At 41.3% G+C, this 22,047-nt stretch overlaps 1 protein-coding gene across 1 annotated transcript in view; it reads right to left on the bottom strand.

The window, feature by feature from the left end:
• Positions 1-2,096: 2,096 nt before the first annotated feature.
• The window catches only part of LOC132868291 (diacylglycerol kinase theta), a 42,194-nt gene continuing 22,243 nt past the window's right edge, over positions 2,097-22,047 (bottom strand). The window contains exons 6-23 of the mRNA XM_060901154.1: positions 20,129-20,285; positions 19,800-19,874; positions 19,231-19,331; positions 18,752-18,966; positions 12,027-12,117; positions 11,223-11,277; positions 10,113-10,174; positions 9,881-10,031; positions 8,260-8,298; positions 7,559-7,674; positions 7,110-7,261; positions 6,720-6,868; positions 6,346-6,524; positions 6,136-6,236; positions 4,130-4,276; positions 3,890-4,001; positions 3,414-3,566; positions 2,097-3,301 (exon numbers count right to left, since the gene is read on the bottom strand). Coding sequence (XP_060757137.1) covers positions 3,200-3,301; positions 3,414-3,566; positions 3,890-4,001; positions 4,130-4,276; positions 6,136-6,236; positions 6,346-6,524; positions 6,720-6,868; positions 7,110-7,261; positions 7,559-7,674; positions 8,260-8,298; positions 9,881-10,031; positions 10,113-10,174; positions 11,223-11,277; positions 12,027-12,117; positions 18,752-18,966; positions 19,231-19,331; positions 19,800-19,874; positions 20,129-20,285 — 2,157 coding nt within the window. The 3' untranslated portion in view covers positions 2,097-3,199. The remainder of the gene's footprint in view (positions 3,302-3,413; positions 3,567-3,889; positions 4,002-4,129; positions 4,277-6,135; positions 6,237-6,345; positions 6,525-6,719; positions 6,869-7,109; positions 7,262-7,558; positions 7,675-8,259; positions 8,299-9,880; positions 10,032-10,112; positions 10,175-11,222; positions 11,278-12,026; positions 12,118-18,751; positions 18,967-19,230; positions 19,332-19,799; positions 19,875-20,128; positions 20,286-22,047) is intronic.

Here is a 22,047-nt window from a genome sequence, read left to right as displayed (position 1 = left end):
ACAGAAAAACATAGATTTAAGTAATTATCATAATTACTCATTCGGATTGAACCGGTTCTGTATAATAGTCATTTTTGAGCGAGCGTGAAAGGAAAACAGTCGTCATAAATTTTCACGGGGCCATCTGAGACCACAGGCTCGAGGAAATGAGCTCATCCCAGACTCGAAGCAAATTTGGTGCATGTTGATTTGAAGAACTATATTTTTGTGATCCATGCTGTAAATGTATATTATTTTCCTTTTTCAGGACACGAATCTCTCCCCCCACCATCTTTCAAACGACTCTGATATTTAAGTCGGATTGATATGACTTAAGCACTGACTGAGACTCAAAGCTCTGATATGGGAATTGTACTGGGGGGAAAATAAAACTGAAGAGCCGACATTCCCTACAGAAAAGGTAAATCGGAACATTCGGGAAAATACTTCTGGATCATGATAGCTATGCAATTCTATCATCACTCAGTACGGATCAGTCCTTTGGCATTTAAGAAATTTCCAGTCCCACTACAAACAAAAACCAAAAGGCACAGCATTTCAGATACTCGTGCAAAGCGAAAGTGGCAGAACCAAGAGCACGAAGCACAGAGGTAGATGTCGAGCAAGCACGGATTTAGTGAATCGGTCGTGGAAATCCGCTTGTTCCTGTACGTATGTCCACTGCTACGACAGTTTACGATTACGATCTACTTGAATCAGACTGAGCAACCACTGTCCATCAAGTACATGTATACAGTACAGCATTCTGTTAGTCTTAATGAATATATTCAATATCTAAAACATACAGTATATACACTCAACATATCCAGTATATTACTATATTACTTATAAAGCATTATGCTTACACCTAAATATTTACTGTACAAATTTACAGTAGGGCACGTTTACAATTTTGCAAACATTTGTCGAGAATATCATAACTGTAGAAGTTACTCTCGTACAAGAGTTCGTCTCAACACACGCTCACAAATCATTCATGCTCGTCAGACTACACGATGAATTCTGATTTAAAGGCTTCACTTGACTTGACACCACCACATGACGACGAGCAGCCAACGTAAAGAGAATCAGCTGGTGTCCGTTTTCAAAGAAAAGAAACATCCGACTTCAAGTCCATGTGAAACATTTTCAGACAACGCGATGCAAGTTTGAGAAACGCGATCGGCTGTAGAAATGCTGACTGAAACCTAAACCAACCAGCCGAGCGTTTCGGAGAAGAGCAAGATGACTGTCTGACTGCTGAAACATTTCTATGATTGACACTTGTGTGCAAACAGCAGGCACAGTGTCAGGATGAGCACGGTGAAGAAAGCTAAAAGGTTTTACTATGGCACATAAAAATTCATGGCACGGACATTAATGCGAAAAATGTTGCTTAGTGGCGGCCATTTTGCTTGGCACACGTGCTTCAAGGTAGATTTTACTTGCTACAATAAATCATTATAGATTTAGCATTTTTGGCCATTATGGTCAACCTTTTTTTTCCAGATTTAAAAAAAAATATATATATATATATATATGAGTGATTCCACGCTTATGGGTACTGAAATGGGGACATGAACTTATTCACCTAAAACCATTTCTTTTTTTACCATCAGGTCACAAAACATGTAATCTTTAATGAATGATATGTTAAAAGATAACTTTAATTTTCTGAGATGTAATAAAAACATATTTATATGCCAAAGTCAAGCCTATGAGTTCCAAAATGATGTCTGTTACATTACTTCTGTTACGATTGTCCATCTCGTGTCTGTTACAGATTAATTACAATCTAGCTATATACCATGTTAATCTTATTGAAAGAATGTGTATGTTTATTCTACTACACATGTTTATTAATTATATTTGCTAAAACATCACCTTCCTATATTTCAAAAAGTAATTCTACATTGTTAAAATTGAGAATATATATGTCCACAACACTTATGTTACATTCTGACTTTGGCATATAAAATATAAAATGTTTTTATTACATCTCAGAAAATTAAAGTTCTCTTTTAACATATCATTCATTAAAGATTACATGTTTTGTGACCTGATGGTAAAAAAAAAAAAAGAAATGGTTTTAGGTGAATTTTTAAAAATAAGTTCATGTCCCCATTTCAGTACCCATAAGCGTGGAATCACTCATATATATGATTATGAATTTATTGATTTAAAAAAAATAATAATAATGCATGCTTGTTAAATCAAAGCCAGAGAATAAAAGACCAGCTAGAAACATCTACAGACCAGTAATGCAGTTCCTTCAGTCTTTGAGTGCATGTCTTGTTTCATTTTAACTTTACACAGCTATTCTCGCTCTTTTTTTTTTTTTTAAGATTTTCTCAGTAACTTTCATTTGTCAGTTAAGATTTAACTACTTAAACACAATACCAAAAGGAAATTCACTCCAATTTTAATGATAAATGGAAGAACTAAATGCTACTCCTTAATTTAGCTCCATGAGTCGAATCTATTTGTCTGGTTGAATGTTAATTTTATCATAAATAACCAATTAACCTGGCTATTTATGGTAAATCCAATCAACCTGGCAATAATCGCTACACATCTCCTTATCATGCAGTGATTCATGACAATCATACTCAATCTTTTCCATCTCAATAAGAAATGTGAGAAAGCAAAACACGCAGAAATTGGTGTCTTACATTCAGCCACAGTGTAATAGAGTGAATCGAGTTTCAAGCTGGGGCAAAAAAAAAAAAAAAAACCTCGACCGATATGAAAGCGCTAAATTTAGAGAAACTCTAAACAAGGATCCAGGTCAAAACTCCATGTGATTGTGATTTGGTTTCAAAAGAGCAATGCTCTCAATTTCTCAAAACCACTTCCACTCCCAAAAACTGTGTGCGTGCGAGCGTGTGCACATTTTTACTACTTTGATGCAATGGCAACATCTGTTAAAAGCAACTCATCAACTCGTCCGTTTTTGTGAAAAGAAGAGGGACTATGAAGTATGAAGAAAGCTTCATTTCCTTTCTACTGGTTTCCGCTGCAGCCTCTTAAACATGGAAATGTTCATTTTCAAATCAGAAACACAATGTTTCTTTTGTCTCGAATCCAGTGAATCAGATTTCTTCGTTAGCCCACCAAGGAGGTGGACGCAGACTTGTTACTGAATGCACAGCATTGTGCAGACTTCTGAAAGACTGCATGCGTGTGACGTGTGTTTGGGTGTGTGTGGTGGGCTTTTCTGTCAGTTTGCCCCATCTCCTGGCACCGGGCTCTCGGCTCTCCCATCCTTCAGACTCCCAGATTGCTTCTTCTGCTTGGACTTTGATTTCCTCAGCATGCACACCTAAAAAAGAAGAGCCTCCATTTCTACACAGTTCCCAACGAGACTGTCTCAGTATCAAATCATCAGCACGAATTCAGGTGTCATGTTTCAACATATCTGACAGTGATGGTACCTTGGGTCCTGCTGCGGAGATGATGATCTGTCCAGGGGACTGGATCCACGGCTCACCGTCCACCTGCACCGGGATGGGTTTTGTCACAGTGATGCGGATGTAGCTGCCCTGAGCGAGCCGGGTCCCTGAGCGTAGCCCGCTTTGGACCTGACCCTGAAAGAGAAAAACACACATTTTATATTCTTTCAGCCCAGTCACTCTGGTTCAGTCTGCCCGATTTAATAACTACGGGAGAAAAAGAAAATCATATAATCACACTCTGATGTGTGTTTGCCAAGTTTGTGAGCCAAAGCTGGGGAAATAAAAGTTCACTCCACTACTGTGAGGATGAGGTGCTCCTCCATTTCTGTCAGTGTCAAAAGTTATTGTGCTTGTTGGGTTCATAATGTTTTTTCAGACACGGGGGAGAGGGTCAGAAATGCACATAATAGTTGAGAGAGAGAGAGAGAGAGAGAGAGAGACACACTGAGACTTACCATGTGTACCACCCCAGTTACTCCCACTACCTCCAGCATGCCGTCATCCATCCTGGGCTTGTCAAAGCGTGTGTCACTGTCTGAACCCCACAGATCAGCACCAGCACCCCAGCTACCGACACACACACACACACACACTTGGGTCATGACCAGGCCTTTAAAAAAAATTCTAAAAAGCTATGTACATCGAATGAGTGTGTTCTGTGCTCGAGTCTTTATTTTACATGTGTATGCGGTCACCTGGGAATGTTGAGGAAGATGAGGCCCTCTATACTCGGTAGTTCTATGTCCTGCTTGTCCACCTGCAGTTTCAGGTCTTTGTGAAGGTTTCTTGTGTGACTCAGTTTCTGCAGGCCGGCTTTCAAATACACGCCCTTATTATGAAACCTGGAAAATAGAAGAGACAGCCGAATGAGCGGAACAGTGACAATAATCGACGATACAGCCAGTATATATGACAGACATAGGAGATAACGCTTCTAAATAGTTTATGTAAACACTGTGCACATCAGTAAGGTGCACATCAGTAAGATACACATGTATACACAGCAAAGCAGTGTCAAGCACGAGACGGCGCGAATCACTAACTTCTTGAACATTCTGAAAGAACACTTTTTTTCATGGTGCGGTTTCCATCAAATCCTGCGCTCCGATTGGCTGGCAAGCGGGTCCGTATCCTATGGTACGGACCCCAGTTACGGACCTCTGGCGACTCGCTCGTTCACAACAACAAAAAAAACATAGTAGCATTTTTTGTCAACATTTATCTTATAAAAAAAAAAAAATTATTTATAAGATTATCAAAAATCTTATAAATTTTTGCCAGCATTTCTCAGGAGAATAGCATTAATTTTACAGCATGGATAGCGATAACGACAGTCTTCACAGCGAAAGCGAGTTTTACTACCCTGAGGAAGAAGAAATAAAAAAAATAAACATTTCAGGAGAAAGATAAAAACCTCTAACTTGCTAACGCCAAGCAAAAATATAGCTGAATCCTGAATGGCTCAGTTTTGTATAAATAGGGGACTACATAGGCAGCAAAATCTAGTTTTTCCCCTGCCATGGAAGTGCACTTGTATACCGAGGAGGAAGCAATCTGCATTACAGCCGTGAATGAAGATTCAAAATGGCGCCTCGGCTTTCCCTTTTGGGCGCTCCCGTTTTCTGTTAGAATTTGATAAAGAAAAAAATAAATATATTATTTGCCAGCTTAAGGTCGGTCCGTATGGTGAAATACCGTGACTTCGGCCTTACATACTAACCTCGGTCAGTACTTTCAAGACCTCGGTCACGGTATTTCACGATACGGACCATATATTAAATTAAATTAATATTTAAAATGATCACTAAGGCTTGAGCTTGAATATGCACGCTTTGCTTGAGCTGCTCGCTATACTTGCCATTTAGAGAAGGGAATAAATAAATAAGATGCAACAACAGGCTTTGGTGTGTCGAGTGGCTCTCTAGTACCGAGGTGCTTAATAATGGTCAGCAGTGTGTTACAGGGTGATAGACATATGGTGTAATGCTGAGTATCTGTTATTGTGATGAGACATGCCATTAAAAGGTGATCAGTTTAAGTTATAAAAAACGTTGTATTGTACAGTATTACTTGAATATAGAGGGTACCAAGTGGAACTCTATTACAGTCGGGACTCCTATTCAACTGTTGTGGGGTGTGTTTGTTTTTTTTGAGAGTGTGTTATACGCCAGACAGCTGTCACTTCTGCCGGACATGTTTGCCCGAAGGGCGTTCTACACAAGTGAGTTGTAAATATACTCAGCTTAGGATGACAAACAAAGATAAAGACAGTAAGCTCTGACAGGAAATGGAGGCATTTTGTCAAAACAAGGACTTGTATGCATTCATGCAAACGAACAACAAAACCATACCCCTCCATTCACTTCCGAGAACAAGTGCAGCACTTGGAGATATAATTTTGTATATTTTCAGATTATTTTTCTCATTAACGATGACATCATCATGAAGCAGCAAATCCACATCTCTCTGAACAGTGATACATTTTTAACACCCCACCGTGTAAAAAAAAAAAAAAAAACGACAAGGAAAATGAGGAGAAATAAAAACTAAGAAACAGCTTCTAATCAAAAAACTGATATTTATATATAAAGCAGCAGCCCAAACATAGTGGAAATAAACAGAGGGCATCATCTCGTGTGTGTGTGTGTGTGTGTGTGTGTGTGTGTGTATGTGTGTGTGCGTGCGTGCGCAGACGACCGACCTGCTGTTGAATTTTCCTGGCTCTTCTTCCCGAGCGTGATGGAAGTCCAAGCTGAGTTCCGCATCGATCCCGAGGCCAAAGTAATTATTCATCTGGACTATCTATAAAACAAACACACACACACACACACTTCATCAGACAAATGTGCTTGCAGGCATCTTTTTCCATGAGATGTATTTAAACATTAGGGAGTGAGCTGCAATATGGCACCTTCGGAGGCTCCAGGAAGCCATTCTGCTTTCCGTCCTCTGTCATTTCCTGAGCGTCAAAAAGGATGGTCCAGCGGTCCATCTCCACCTCTTCTGCCTCGTTCACTGAGACCAGGATATTGTAGGGGTCCTCGCCGCTGTAGCCCGCCCCCCATCGCAGGACACGCGCCAGGTCATTACCTAACCACACAAAAATATTTCACATTTCTATGCATAGGATCATGTTGCATACAAGTCATTGAAATGCAAATGAGATTCCCCCCCCCCCAAAAAAAAAGACCTTGACAAAACTGGCGAAACTGACTTTTATCAAGCGTTTGCTCTTATTATTGCCATGTTATTTTTGCGTATCATGAGTGTATAGACAATGTGTACCTGTTCCCAGAGGGAGGATGCTGATCGCAGGCTCAGAACAGGCTAGTTTGTGTCTGATGGTCTCCAGCACACCCAGCACCCATCCCACTGTCCCGTCCCCTCCACACACCAGCATGCGGAAGTGGGGAACGAAGCGAAATGTGTGCAGTCTGATCACAAACAGCACGGACAGATACAGAAACAAGCAAGATATTACCAACACAGAAGGAGGAACTTCAAGGAAATCCAAATTTAAAGAAAGGTCATGTTTTGATATAAGTGTTTTTGGAGGTGCATGCAATCCTCACCACCTACGGTACAAATTTTCCACCCAGAAATAAAACAAATTTTAAAAATAAATAAATAAAAATCGCTACTGAAAGAGTGCATTCACATATTTTATATTCTCACCCAGGCAGTGGCCCTCCACTGGTCAGCTCGAACACCTGATGAGGGTTGAGAAGTTTCCGGAAGCCGTAAAGGATCTCTCTGCCTTTCAGGCCTCCGCTTTTAGGGTTAACAAACACCAGTAAAGGGCATGAGGCTCTGGTGAGCTTGCTTTCCTGTGGGAACAAGCGCATAAACACAAGAAAGGCAAAAATGATTGGAAGAAAAAAAAAACAAAACCAAACATTCTTTTGTTCAAGATCTCATTGTATGCTAGCTATCAGTTGTCCACCAGAGGTCGCTGGTGTGTACCACTTACAGCAGAGAGCAGAATCGTGGCATTATTTGCACTGGACATGCATAAATATCAATTCGAGACACCAAAAAAAAAAAAAAAGGAGAGAGACCGAAGGTGAGGAAGAGAGAAAGAGCAACGAGCAGAGAGGGAGAAGGGGAGGGGAGAGGGAGCGTACCATGATCTCAGGTATGATGAAACAAGTGAGCTGCTTGTCGGTGATGCTGGTGTCTTTGGCCAGCATGTAGATGCGTTCAGCTTCAGAAAAACATGTGATCTGCAAAGCCACCGCTCCTGCACAACACACACACGCATGTTAGAACGAGCACACACTGTTCATGATGGACTTTCCAGACAGTCCACAGAAAAACATAACAGTCACGGATTCTGTGTGTTCTGGTGTTTAAGATGTTTCCTGAAATTCTCGTGTTTAGGAACAGGAAGTGGGGTCATCTGAGGTTCAACGATTGTTTCAGGGTTTGTTTTTTTTGAACTTCCATCAGGTTTGATGGAGCAGGGGCGATCGAGGGTAACTGCCAAGCTTCTCCTCGTGCTTCCTTGTGTGTGTGTGTGTGTGTGTGTGTGTGTGTGTGTGTGTGTGTAAAACAAAAATCTCGTTTATAGATCCACATGTAGGACAAGCTTTTGCAGTCAGAGCGCACACACACAGTCGTCAGTAGGATTCAATGGAGTCAAGAAGTCTGATTTCAAACAATAGCAGCATTTTGTGGCAGTGTTCAAGAACAGAGGCATTTCTCAAACTCAGTGACACACACAGAGAGAGAGAGAGAGAGAGATTATTCTCTCTTCCTCCATGGCCAGAGCTTGGATGTAAGCCAGGTTGCCATAGAAATGTTGCTACGGTGACAAGTTCCTCACCTTGTGCTGAGTAGACGCAAGTGACTGTGACCAAGTGACCTGCAGAGTGAGAGAAACAGAGAGAGAGATTGAGATTTCTCTTTTCATTAGCTTTGGCATGAGAACGATCAGTGTTAATGTTGTTCGAATGCAAATTCTAAGGAGGATTTAACAGACGCAAAACCCCGAAGAAAGAAATCCACACTGGGAAAATAGGCAGACACACTCAAGACGTGTTGATACCTTTTTTTGGAGCAAGTACAATCACATGATTTTTGGTCCTTGTCAATCATGGCCATCACTGAACATACTTCGCTCTTTAGCACATACGCACGTGCCGATTTTTTTTTTTTTTAATCAGGGTACTTAAGAATCGTACCCAATAGCAGGGTTGTCCCGATCCGATATTAGGATCGGATCGGCCGCCGATATCAGCAAAAAATGCGCATCGGGATCGGATCGGCAGGCGCGGAAAAATTCCGATCCAGACTCCCGATCCATTTTAAAAAAAAATCCGCTCCGGGTTTTCCAGCGCACCGATTTAGATAATCCATTCCAGTTTTTTGCTCTGGTTTCCCCAAAATCCGGTCCGCATTTTCCAGCACACCTTCAGCACCAGCATTAGCGCCTTACAATTTACCTCAGTGGCATCTTCTACATTATCACGGCGATGTAAATTTAGCAGTAGTTTAACGGTAAAGATGTCAGCTGTGTGGGATCATTTTACCCTAAAGGACGACAAAGACGAAGAGGTGGAGTGCAACATATGCCACAATAAAGTCAGGCGTGGTGGTAAAGCTGTAAGAAGTTTTAATACAACCAACTTAATAAAGCATTTAGCAAAATACCACCATAAAGAACACGAAGAGTATCTTAAAAAAACTGCAGACAAAAAGAAAGGTCCTACACAACTAACACTAGCAGATTGGGGAGTAGAAGGCATTTTTGTTTTTAAATAGTTTACAGTATTATTTGCACTGATTTTTAAAGCCTTGGTTTACACTTGTTCAAGAGAAGAGTACTGATGCTGAGTTAATAGACTATATTATAGATACAGATAAGGTTGTTTATGTGCTTTGCTTTTTTGATACAGTTTACAGTCTTATTTGCACTTTTTACTGACCACTGATGCCATTTCTGTTTTTTTATTTATAATGCTGTCTATTTTGTGTTTATCCCTGAATAAACAGGTCAGTTTCTTGTTATCAACCATTGTGTATTATTCAAACTCACCTAATTCAGCTGGCTAGCTGTTCTCAAGAGTACTAAAACCCTTTTCAACATGAGTCTGACAACTAGGTAAGGAAGGTAAATAACTTTGAACTTTAATACATGCTCGGATAGGCCGGTATCGTATCGGCCAGTATCGGTATCGGATCGGAAGTGAAAAAAAATATCGGTATCGGATCGGAAGTGCAAAAACCTGGATCGGGACATCTCTACCCAATAGTAATATCTAATGCACAAGAAAAACACCATATTATGATTATACTGTTCCACAACCCAAGTGTGACATCCACCACTGACAGGTTAAAACCAGTCGAGCCAGGACGTTGTCGCACTTCCATGTCAGGTTGCATTAGCGAGTGAAATCCTGACAAAATCGACCAGTGAGAAAAGAAAACAAGTGTGTGAGACTGACTCTTGATCGCGAGGTGCTCCTGAAGCAGCTTTGTGTACTCCTCTGCGTCGAGTTGCAGCGGAAGTCCTCCAATCAGCAGGTTCACTTGGACCACCCGGTTCCTGTTCTCCACAATGTAAAAGCGTGTCTGGTTCATCTGCCTCAGAGACGTCTAAAACGCAGACACACGCTCGTTCAAAACAAACAAATCTATACGGTTTGCTGAATATGATAAACAGGAAGCCCAGCATACCTTCCTGATCTCCTGCAGCTTGTCCAGCAACAGCTCCTGACCACAAAGAACCTGTTTCTGCACTGCAGGACAACCACAAACTCAACAGTTTAGACACGATCTCAAATCACGTGCACGCTGATGTGAGACAAAACCACAACTTATGGCCAGGTCAGACGGCGGAAAGACGCATGCTGCGACCCGAGATCGACCGATCGCACAGGGTCGCAGGCGTTTCGCGTCAAATCCTTCGTTGTGGTCAGACATATTGCAAGACGCAGGATTTTTAATGCTGAATCTGGTGACAAGCCAGCCAGGAACATCTACCGTAGTTCCTGATGCGATCTTTCACCCCATTCCCCGGTTTTCTCCGCGCTGCGGCCAGCGCACCTGTCTCTCATTAGCTCATCCACAACTAGCTCGGATATTCATTCGGCGCAGGATTGTCTTCGCCTCAGGATATGGTTTTTCGCCCCTTTTCCCCCCTCGTTTTTGTATTCTATTATTTTGTTACTTTGCTGTGCGTTGTGGAGTATTTTGCTCTTCTGTGGCTCTCTTTTATTGGGACTGCGAGCGCGCCGTTTTCCCGGCGCTTTGAACTTTTAAACTTCGAAACCGAGAGCTCTTTCCCGTTGCAGGGCTGCGTTTCTGGACTCGATCATGCTTTTTTTCACCCGCGACTGGTCGCTCAAGCGTTGCATGACCGCCTGCCTCTACATGCGTCAACCTGCTAATGGAAGCGAACCGCAGCTGAAATGCAAACGGATCGTGATCTACTTGCGTCAACCTGCCGCCATTATCTGCGTTGACGCAAGACCAGTCTTACGTGTTACCTGCGATTTTGTCATCGCAGGTAGACCCAAGTAGTTGAAAACTAGTTGCAGCCTGCCGTCTGACCTGGGCATTATTCACGTCTCATCTCACGCATGGGCACTGAAGGATAATCAGTTTTGACATTGTGCTATTGCTTCTCATATTAAATATGTGTTTATAAATGTTATCATAATTTCAGGAAATTTAAACACACGAATCAAATGTTTCCTGTTATTCGAATGCTGATCACGCATGCTGCATCTTTGACTACAGGTCAATTACATCGTGGCAGGAAATAAAAAGGATGCCGGAGCTTACCTTGTTTGCTGCCCATGAAAACCTCCACAAGGTCAAAATCTGCAGGGTTTTCATTCTGAAACACAGAATTAAAGCACGATTCAGACGTACTGTCTTTCGGCGAATAAAGCTGACGGATCGGATTCACAAAAATGCGGTTTAAGCCACGAAGGGTTTCGACATGACACTCGGAAAGTAAACACTGTCCTAAACCCATGTTTCATGTTTGATGTGATTTATCTGATGCGCACAGAGTGTACCAATCAGACAGGATGTGGTATTTGTCTATTTTTATCTCGATGTTAGTTTCCATGACCAGATGTACCCGTTTCAATCACAAGCCATATCTATATTCTAGCACTGATGCATGCAGGACGCAAAAGATCAATTACATCTCAATGCTGCGGAATTCTCGATTCTGATTGGTCAGAAGGTGCCGATTCATTTTCTAGAACAGCAGCTCTGACAGAAGTTCGTTAATGCGTTCGTTCTAATATGCCATAGTAACAACAACTTTGCATAACCTAAGCTAGATAATACACGGAATAAAAACCAATACTGCTACTGAACAAAAAAAGGAAAAGAAAAATATATAATCGTGGAAGGAGACTGCTGCGTCAGCGCGTTGTACAAGTTTTCTGACAGTGGTTTCTTGGCAATGTGACAAGGTTTTTGTATGCAAATTGCTGTGGTGTAAAAGGAACAACACACTTCAGGATCTTTCGATATCTCTCTACACAAAGTCGTTAGTTGTCGCATCCGATTTGGGACGCATCCCATGAAGCTGTGAGAACACATGCTTGAAAGTAGGTCTGAGGGTTGCACCTGTTTGCCGAGCTGGACGAGGACTTCCTTGATGACAGAGTCTACCGTTCTGCTCTTCCCAACCGTGATAGTTATGTAGGCAACACCGACCCTGCAGATACAGACACACAAAAATATTTAAAACCTTCATCACAGTAATTTCCGAAACAGAGATCACATTTTTGAAAAATCTCGTCTACCCTGTCTCACGCTGAGATATTCTCATAGACGAGTTTATACGGCATTAGACATCACTGTAATCAAACCTTATACATCGCGGAATTGACCAGTAACGATAAAACGATTCTCACATATGACGGACAGTACCAGTCAAAAGTTTGGTCATGTATACTTCTTCATAGGTGTTTCTGTATTTTGACTATTTTCTACATTATAGTACAATACCGAAGACATCAAAACTTTGAACTAGGGATGTTAACCGATGACCGTTTGACCGGTGGTTGACTGAATCAACGTCAACCGGTTAATTTTTTTTTGGTTGTCGGTTAAAAAAAAAAAAATCAATCGTTTTGAAGCTGCCGATTTTGGAGCGGAGGACTTGGAATTCTGTGTTTGTAAACCGCCCCAGTTAAAGACAGCTGACAAATCAGAAACACCCGTTCAGTCATGTCCCACCCTCCCGCTGCCACTCGGCGAAAAAAAAAAAGTGTAGACACCGGCTTTTTAGCTTACAAATTACTATTCTGGTTTTTTTTTTTAATTATTATTAGAAGGCACATCGAGTTTAGTCCTGCCTTGGCCAGTGCATTCTGAAAGTATGTTTCGGTCTGTAGCCAACAATGCATGTTATTGCAGATCATATCTCTCCACACAAACTAAAGGCGCAGATGCCGACTTTTTTTTTTTGAATCACGCAGATCCGTTTTTTTTTTTTTTTTGGGGGGGGGGGGGCGCGTTGGAGTGTCTGATTGTAATTTCAAGGTGGATTCTGTATTAAAATTACTAAATAGGCGGGTGCCGTTGCAGTCAGGGGCGCAGATAGGATTTTTGAACTGGGGGGGACTGAGCTGTCAGCAAATGATTCCATTTTGTATATATATATATATAAAAAGAAAATGTGTATATATATATATATATATATATATATATATATATATATATATATACACACACACAACCGTTCAAAAGTTTGGGGTCACTTTGAAAAGTCCTTATTTTTGAAAGAAAAGCACTGTTCTTTTCAATGAAGATCACTTTAAACTAATCAGAAATCCACTCTATACATTGCTAATGTGGTAAATGACTATTCTAGCTGCAAATGTCTGGTTTTTGGTGCAATATCTCCATAGGTGTATAGAGGCCCATTTCCAGCAACTCTCACTCCAGTGTTCTAATGGTACCATGTGTTTGCTCATTGCCTCAGAAGGCTAATGGATGATTAGAAAACCCTTGTACAATCATGTTAGCACAGCTGAAAACAGTTGAGCTCTTTAGAGAAGCTATAAAACTGACCTTCCTTTGAGCAGATTGAGTTTCTGGAGCATCACATTTGTGGGGTCGATTAAATGCTCAAAATGGCCAGAAAAATGTCTTGACTATATTTTCTATTCATTTTACAACTTATGGTGGTAAATAAAAGTGTGACTTTTCATGGAAAACACAAAATTGTCTGGGTGACCCCAAACTTTTGAACGGTAGTGTGTATACATGTTATTTCACCTCCCTCACTGCCATCACCAGGAACTACCTGCAGGCCAGGACAATGATAACATTTTAACATAGCCTATGGAAATCCAAAGTTTACACATTATCATCACGCACAGAAACTGCAAAACTAGTTTTAAAACCACTAAGTTCCAACTGTTAAACATAGCGAGAGGCTGGGCTATGTGTGTGTGTGTGTGTGTGTGTGTGTGTGTGTGTGTGTGTGTGTGTGTGTATATAAAGTGTAAACCAGTGTCCTGACTTTCTAACTATGCCTGTGTGTTGTGTGAGCAGCAGTCAGTCAACAACTCTTCGCAAAGTTTCCTTATGAAACAATATGTTCGCTGAAATTATGGCAGGGAACGCCAGATTAAACATTAAAACTGCCTTCTGAGCACTGTATCTACAGGCTACCACCGAAAGAAGGAGGCTACCAGAAAGGCATCTCTACTCCGTACGATTTTACTTTCACTACGACATTACTTTGAACAGACTATCAAAAAATTGCAAGGTGATATGATAAAGTAAGGCACAGATTACACAGTCTTTTTTTTTTTTTTTTAAAAACGATGCAATCGTTTTCTGCCTTTTGGCACCCTTCATCATGCCGTGTTGGGGTCCTGAACTAGGAGGCGCTGTCCCCGATATGCCTGTCAAACTTGTTGTGGGTAACCATAGCAACCAAGCTCAAGCTCGCAACCTGTGCAGTCTGCACAGTTACAACTATGTCTGTACTGCTGTGCACCAGGGCCCTGCAAAGACCTTTGGAGGGGCAGGGGCTCAACATTCAAAAAAGGGCACTTGGAACAAATTTTTCACACAAGTTAACTTTATTCAAAACTAAATTTCAATTGCAAATGAACATTGTGTGTGTGTGTGTGTGTGTGTGTGTGTGTGTGTGTGTGTGTGTGTGTGAGAGAGAGAGAGTGTGAGATCCATCTAAATGCTGCAGTATTCTTCAAAGCAGCAGTCTTCGGTTTGCCATGTTCTTGAAAATGTCTATGACAACACTGTATTCAATATGGATATCTTTCTCAATTGCCAGCAGACGAAGGTCTGACAGCCTTTCTTCATGACAAAGGCTGCGGAGTTTTGTCTTCACTAGCTTTAACTTTGAAAAGGAACGCTCTACCGTTGCAGTTGACACAGGTAGTTTTCTTTCTGACCCAACTGGACAGAGATCCACTGCCTTTTGCTGCCTCCCGCAGCTCCTTCTCTTTCTGCTTCTTTATCCTCTCTTTCCTTGGCATCTTTGCATAATGCAGGTTTTCACTTATTTAGAAAACGTTTCCCTATGTTTTAACTCAACTAACCTAAGCTACTATAACATAATAGTCTTGATAGAATATGTTGTGGACGTCGTCATTCAGCCTTAAGTTTTCGAAGCTGCTAGAATATGTTATTAACGCCGTCGTTCAAACTAAAGTTTCCGAATCTGCCACGTTAATCAAATGGATGGAGCAAACGGTTTAAATATAGCCTAGGCGGCTTCATTAAATGATAAACAACCCTACGCATTTACTGTTGTGTTCTAAGCTGCACAGTATTGCATGTTCAGATAAGAAATGAAAGGAGACTTTCAGTGTGACCTCACCATGCCGTTCCTCGCACTGTCTCCCACTGTCAACCGCCTGCATGCGCTTTCTGCACGGAGGCTCACTGAATGCATGACGTCACGGATTGATGCCCGCATTTACATAGAAAAACGTTATTTTATAAATCTATAATTTCATATATTATTGTCAAATTGTAGAGAATATTGATGTTGGAGCTAACTTATCTTTTACAAATATTAAAAAAACAACAACAAAACAGTCCCTATGAAAAGGCACTTTGGACAGCAAACAGAAAAGGGGCAGGGGCTAGAGCACCTGTAGCACCGGTTCATTGCACGTGGGTGCTGTGCACCTCAATAAACCGAATGGTAATTAGTCTTTTGATTTTTCCGTGAGGTTTGCCTTATGCAAAGAAAGACAACATAGACGTTTTTTCCTCCCTATAAGTGGGGGGGGACCGAATGAGGTGAATTTAAATCTGGGTGGGACGAATCCCCCCCGTCCCCCCTCTATCTGCACCCGTGGTTGCAGTCCATGAGGCGTGGGGTGTGTGGGAGGAGGGCAGTGGATCAGGGGGCTGCGCGCGTTTGCGCGGAAGCTGCGCAGATTAAATTTTGCGCAGCTTCGGCGCGGGCATGCGCGGCTTTCTGATTTGCTGTTTTCTTCTCATGCTTGTACTTCCTGTGTTTCGTGGACTGTGGCGGTATTTGCTTATATGCAGAATTTGCTTTGATGAAGTTGTGGTCGGACGCTCCAACGCCCCCCCCCTCGGGAAAGGAAGGTCGGATCTGCGTGATTCAGCCGTGGAGAGGGGGGCATCCGCCAAAAGGCGCGCCGTTTACATCCCTGTAATAATTCCAATTCTAGAATTTTAAACTCATAGGTTAACCGACTTTAACCGGCTAATGAGGCTTGGTGGTCGGTCAAGATTTTTTTTAGTTTTCGCCATCCCTACTTTGAACTAACAGATCTGGAATAATGTGGTAAAGAAAAAAGTGTTAAAAAAAAAGTTTCATATTTTAGATCCTTCAGTGTATCCAGCGTTTCCCTTGATACTTTGCACACAATTGGCATTATCTTAAACCAGTATCTCACTGAGCTGCGACAGCTTGCGAACGTCATTCGCGAGAAAGTTTCAAAAGTGTCTTGAAACATTCGCGGGGCTTCTCAATTTCCTTGCACGAGTCGCAAAGTGTCGCTCCTTTGTCGCTGAAATTTTGAACGTGTTCGAAAAAATTTGCGCGACAAAATTTCTCTCAAAATAGCCACAAATGCGTCGCCGGTGTCACAAAGCCGTAGTGAAACCTTCTCAAGTCAGTTTCCGTAAGGCTTCCTCTACTTCCCTGCCTGCCGAGGGAAAGCCGGGCTGCGACAGCCCGCGACGAGTTGGAGACGCAACAATTGCAGTAAAATACGCGAATATCAATTCAGTGTGATTCCAAGTGAGAATTGTCGCCAATTCGCACATTTTATCGCAATTGTTGTGTCTCCAACCAGTCGCGGGCTGTCGCAGCCCAGTGAGATACTACCCTTAAACAGCTTCACGAGGTCGTCACCCGGAATGCTTTTCAATTAACAGGTGTGCCTCGTCAAAAGTTTATTAGTGGACGAGTTTGTTGCCTTCTTCATGTGTTTGAGATCAAATAGTAAATAAAAATACAGGAAATAGCCCTCTTCCACAACTGTAGTAATCCATATTATATCAAGAACCACTCAACTCAGTAAAGAGAAACGACATCCATCATTACTTTAAGACAGAAATGACTTGTAATAAATAAAAATAAACAAAATCCAACAAATTAGAACTTGGTGTTCAAACTTTTGACCAGGGCTTTAAACCGGTTCAAGGAACGAAAACGAAAACCGGGAACTTTTTCTATTTCACATGGAACAGAAACGAAACCAGAAACTTTATTATTTTTTATGTTCCGGAACAGAAACGCTTATTAAAAATAATGGTAACCGGTTAATACCGGTTTTTATTTCGTTCCTCAAAGTTTCCGTAGCCTACAAATAAAAAAGCCATTCTTCTCCTGCGCAAGTTTCTATGACCCGCTGGGGTTCACTTCCTGTGTGACGTTCGCTGACTGAATGGAGAGAGCGGGAAGGTGGACTACTATCACGTCTCCAGGGGGATGTCATGGCTCAGATGGCTAAGGCACCATACCATAAATCCGGGGACCCGGGTTCGATTCCGACCCGAGGTCATTTCCCGATCCCTCCCCGTCTCTCTCTCTCCCGCTCATTTCCTGTCTCTCTACACTGTCCTATCTATAAAAAAAAAAAACTATCACGTCTCCACGTGATAAGTGAGTAAGTGCAGTGTCTGAGCAAAGAAGAGCCTGAACAATGCAACCTCCCTATTGGCTGTTTGTAAAAATGTATCAGTTGTTGCCCTTCCCACGGGAATCATCGCGGACTCGAGAGACGAGACCTGACGAGTTAGTTCGTTGGTAGCAGAACAAAATGTCTGGACACAAATCGGGTTTTAAGGAAAGAAAATAAACGGAGGGTTGAAAATACAAAAAAGGAGGCAGAAAATGCAAAACCAGTTTTAAGGTAGGACAAATGGTTACTTTTTAAGGCAGCCCGCCGTGGCTGCAGGCCTTCAGTTGTGTCATTGAATGATTACTTTTCTGAGGCAGCCCGCCGTGGCTGCCTGCAGGCTTATTTATTATAGCCCATTTAGTTAAAATAGTTGATATAAAATGTTTATAGTTATGTGATGGTTGTCCTGATTTAGACTGGTGTTTTTTTTTTTTTTTGGGGTTGCGCGATGTTGCACCCGGCTCCAGATTAGGGCAGAACCGGCCCTGGCTACATTTCAGGTGTAGTTTGTTTTATCTATGTATGTACTTGCATAGATGTGTACTTGGTCTTCCAATATGGCGCCTAACAAAATCTCGCGGCGCGGTGACGTCATGCGGTAGCCCTCTATAGGGCCTGACTAGCCTTTGGTAACACACTAAACGAATTATCTTTCATTTTTGGCACTTTTTCTGTTTGTGTAGATGGGAAGACATACTGAGAATCCAAATCGCCAACATTTGAAATAATAGTTTTGAATTATTTCTTGTCTTATTTAATGAAGGTTGTAATAGAATTAGCCTACATTTGGCTTAAGCTGGATGAGACAGAGACATAACTTTATAGCCATTTGTTAAACAGCTGACAGGGAACGTAATTAACCGTTCCGGGAACGAAATTTTTTTGTTCTAACCGGTTCGGGAACGTCTATTTAATGGTGGAACCCAAAACCGGAAACGTTAAAATTCCGTTTCTGTTCGGAACGAACCAATAGGAAAAAAATTCTGGTTCAAAGCCCTGCTTTTGACTGGCACTGTGCGCAGATGAGGAAGTCAGGATTCTGTCATTGCTATGACACAGGGTTCAAGGAATTTGTTACCAAACACTCCTCGAGAATTGCGTACAGCATGTGCATTGTCGAGACATGTCAGGACGTATTGTCTAAATCCATGCTCCTGATTCTATGTTGGCTGTTTCAATAAACAAACAAACACTCACTTGAGCCAGCCAGCATAGATCTTCAGCAACTCCGTATCTTTAGGCTTGGCTCGAAGAAACCACACCTCCGGTGGGCCGTCCTTCAGCATGGCCTTGTTGTCGGGCACGCCGTTGCGGTTGATGATGTCATCGGTGAGCAGATCAGGATGGGTGCAATTCTGCAGCTCGTATTCCAGCGCCTCGTCCGGGATGTAGAACGCCCGGAGAGCTGCTTCCTGCTCAGACATGAAGTATGATTTTAAAAATAAATAAAATAGCCAAACCATTCATATGAACGTAACTTGACATTTCTGTCATAATTACACACCAAACAGCCGAATACATCTTTAATAAGTTACAAACTCTGTGCTTGTTGACTCATTTCACGCTTCCTTCCTTTAATCGTGGACATCAGTCAATCCTGACTTGAACTTGGTGCAAATACTATTGTTCTTTAAACCCAGTCCAGGAAATGGGGGAAAAAGCTGTTAAAATCTCACCACGACTTCCTCATTCTTGGTCATTCTAGGAATGGAAACTAGCCGGAACTGATTTCGCTTCACACCGTCATCCCCATCAAACACTCTCAGAGTCTGCTTTCCTAAAAGAGAGAGAGGGGGGAAAAAAACGTTAAATCACTCTTAATACCTAAGAAACCACACAAACAGAAGGAAGGTCATGACATTAGTAAAAATAAAACACTCGGAAACCTGTCGTCATTGGAAAAATAATTAAACTCATGATAGCAAATGACATCTCCAATGATGTCTTCATGATGCAATCGTGGCGTAACGTTGTCCACATGACAGGTTAATTCCTGCTGTCACTTAAGCAACAGCTGTAATAAATGTTATACAGGTCAATAATACAAAAAAAAAAACAAAAAAAAAAAAAAACAGCGACACCTTCTCGACTTTGCCGTTTTGAAAATTCTTTCCAAAAGCTCCGACACTGGAAACTCCTTCCATAAACTTATGCGGCTCATCCAATCCCCATGAAAGCTGTGACTAATGTAGTCAGGACCCAGAAAGGAACTTTTACTTTTATTTTATCCACTTTCTATCTTTACCGGTATCCGATGAGCCTGAGGACTGATTGTCCTTGGATGCTCCTGGGTTCTGGACATCGGTGTCATCTAGAGTATCTAGAAAGATGAAGACATCCAATCAGTGCAAAATCAAGTTATCTGAAGCCTCAAGGAAAAAAACAAAAACAAAAAAACCCTTCATAAACATTGGCTCAAATACAAAGTGAAGCAAATTCTCAGGCATTTCTGTTGTGAGATTAGAACTCACTGCTGAGGAACCCTGAATCAGTATCTTGTAGGATCATGAACACATGCTTTAAGTCTACCCACTATGGCTTTATTAATGAGTGTCATCTCAGCAGGCTGATTACCCAGTTCGCACTGCTGCGGGGGCTCAGAGATGCGGTAGCAGTGCATCTTGCTGAAGTTGCGTGAGCAGATGCGGACACAGCTGGGGTGCAGGATCATGTTGCGCAGACGACCCAGACCGCACTCGGGAGGGATCATAATATAACACAAGGCGTGCGCCTGCAAACACACACGATGGAGAGTGAGACTGAGCGAATTTATAAGCATAAAAGCAGAATGTATAGTCCCAAAAAAATTAAATAACCCTCAGCAATAAACAAAAATCAAAACCCTTCCACAGAAGGGAAGCACAAAACAGGTCATGAGAAAAAAAAAAAAAAAAGACTGAATTAAAAAGCACCGTATGCTTAAAAAATAAATAAAAGCACTGTATGACCGGGTCCCCAAACACGTATCGACACATACCAGAGGTATTTGAATTCCTGTTCATTTCAGGAAAATTATTGTTGTTAGAGATTATAAATCTGTGATTTGTCTGAGAATGTTTAGATGCTTCGATGAATATACGAGTGGCCATTTCCTTCCAGCTGCCTTTCTCACCAGTGTGTCTGCCTGCCTTGGAGAGCATGTAGAAGTGAACCAGCCCCAGTTGCACTCCAAGATAAACAAGCTGTAGTGCTGGAGAATGCCGTAACCTCCATGAAGAGGTCCACATTTGATGGACATCTTGGCATCCATCAAAAAAGACTTTTCTGTGATGGTGTATGAGGGCCACTCCAGGTTTGTTGAAATTTTTTTTTTTTAATTACAGCCCAAGGGAAAGGGGTAAAATTCTGAGGAAAAACTTAGTGTCCAAAATGAAAGTCATAAATTTACAAGTAAAAGTGTTGCCAGGCAAAACAAACCTCGCCTGGTAGCGCTTATTTTATTGTTATAACAACTGATTCAATCTCACAAGTTTGGTCTCTGTCCTTTCAAGGTCACGAATACTCGTGAAAATATTGTTTCATAAGTCTATCTGCCAAAAAACTTTAAAAAAAAAAAAAAACAAAATTACAAAACTTTTGACTTTTCAGAAGGACCAAACAAAAGCTGTGATGACGAAAAGGTCAATTTTCTTAAAATAACCACCACTTACTTGATATTGAATCAGTCGCGTTAGCGAACCACAAGGTGAATTTCGTTTATCTTTTTATCTCTTGATTATCTTCCGATACTACAAAGTCATAATGAGGTTTCTCTTATTTCGTTTCTAGTTCTGATTCGTTCCAAAGTTTATCAAGAAATAGAACGGGGAATTGAACTTGATCAGGAAAAGTGCTGATTGGTTACAAACGCTGCGTCTTAAATCGCTCATTCTTTCACGCAACCCTACTCACAATATAGGGAATTACTATATATAGGACTATATAGTGAGCTGATTGATTAAACGATAAAACTTGTTTGCCGCAGCCTTTTTTTCCCTTCTTTGCCACGGCACTACTTTTTGTCATGCTTTGTGAGATACTCTGAGTGCACTATACAGGGTGCAATAATGCACAAAAATACACTTGGACAGCACTACAAAATAGCAACCTGACTTTATAGTGAGTAGGGAGTGATTTGTGACACATTCAGGACATTGGGACACCAACACTCAAAATGTTGGAGGTTCTGTTTGAGACCAATGCCCATCTATCCTCAAAGTCTCATGAAGATTGGTCCAGCTGTTTTCCTGGAATGTTGCTAACAAAAAAAAAAAAAAAAACCCGAAAACAATACTTCGCCCCCCTAGTAAAAATAAATAAATAAATTTTATTTATTTATATTTATTTATATATATATATATATATATATATATATATATATATATATATATATATATATATATATACACACACACATACACACACACATACATATACACACACACACACCCCAGATTCCAAAAAAGTTGGGACAAAGTACAAATTGTAAATAAAAACGGAAGGCAATGATGTGG

The sequence above is a fragment of the Neoarius graeffei genome, chromosome 20 (genome assembly GCF_027579695.1).
Source record: "Neoarius graeffei isolate fNeoGra1 chromosome 20, fNeoGra1.pri, whole genome shotgun sequence".
Taxonomy (NCBI): Eukaryota; Metazoa; Chordata; class Actinopteri; order Siluriformes; family Ariidae; genus Neoarius; species Neoarius graeffei.
The sequence above is the reverse complement of the archived record's forward strand: the minus strand, read 5'-3'. Positions and strand labels throughout refer to the sequence as shown.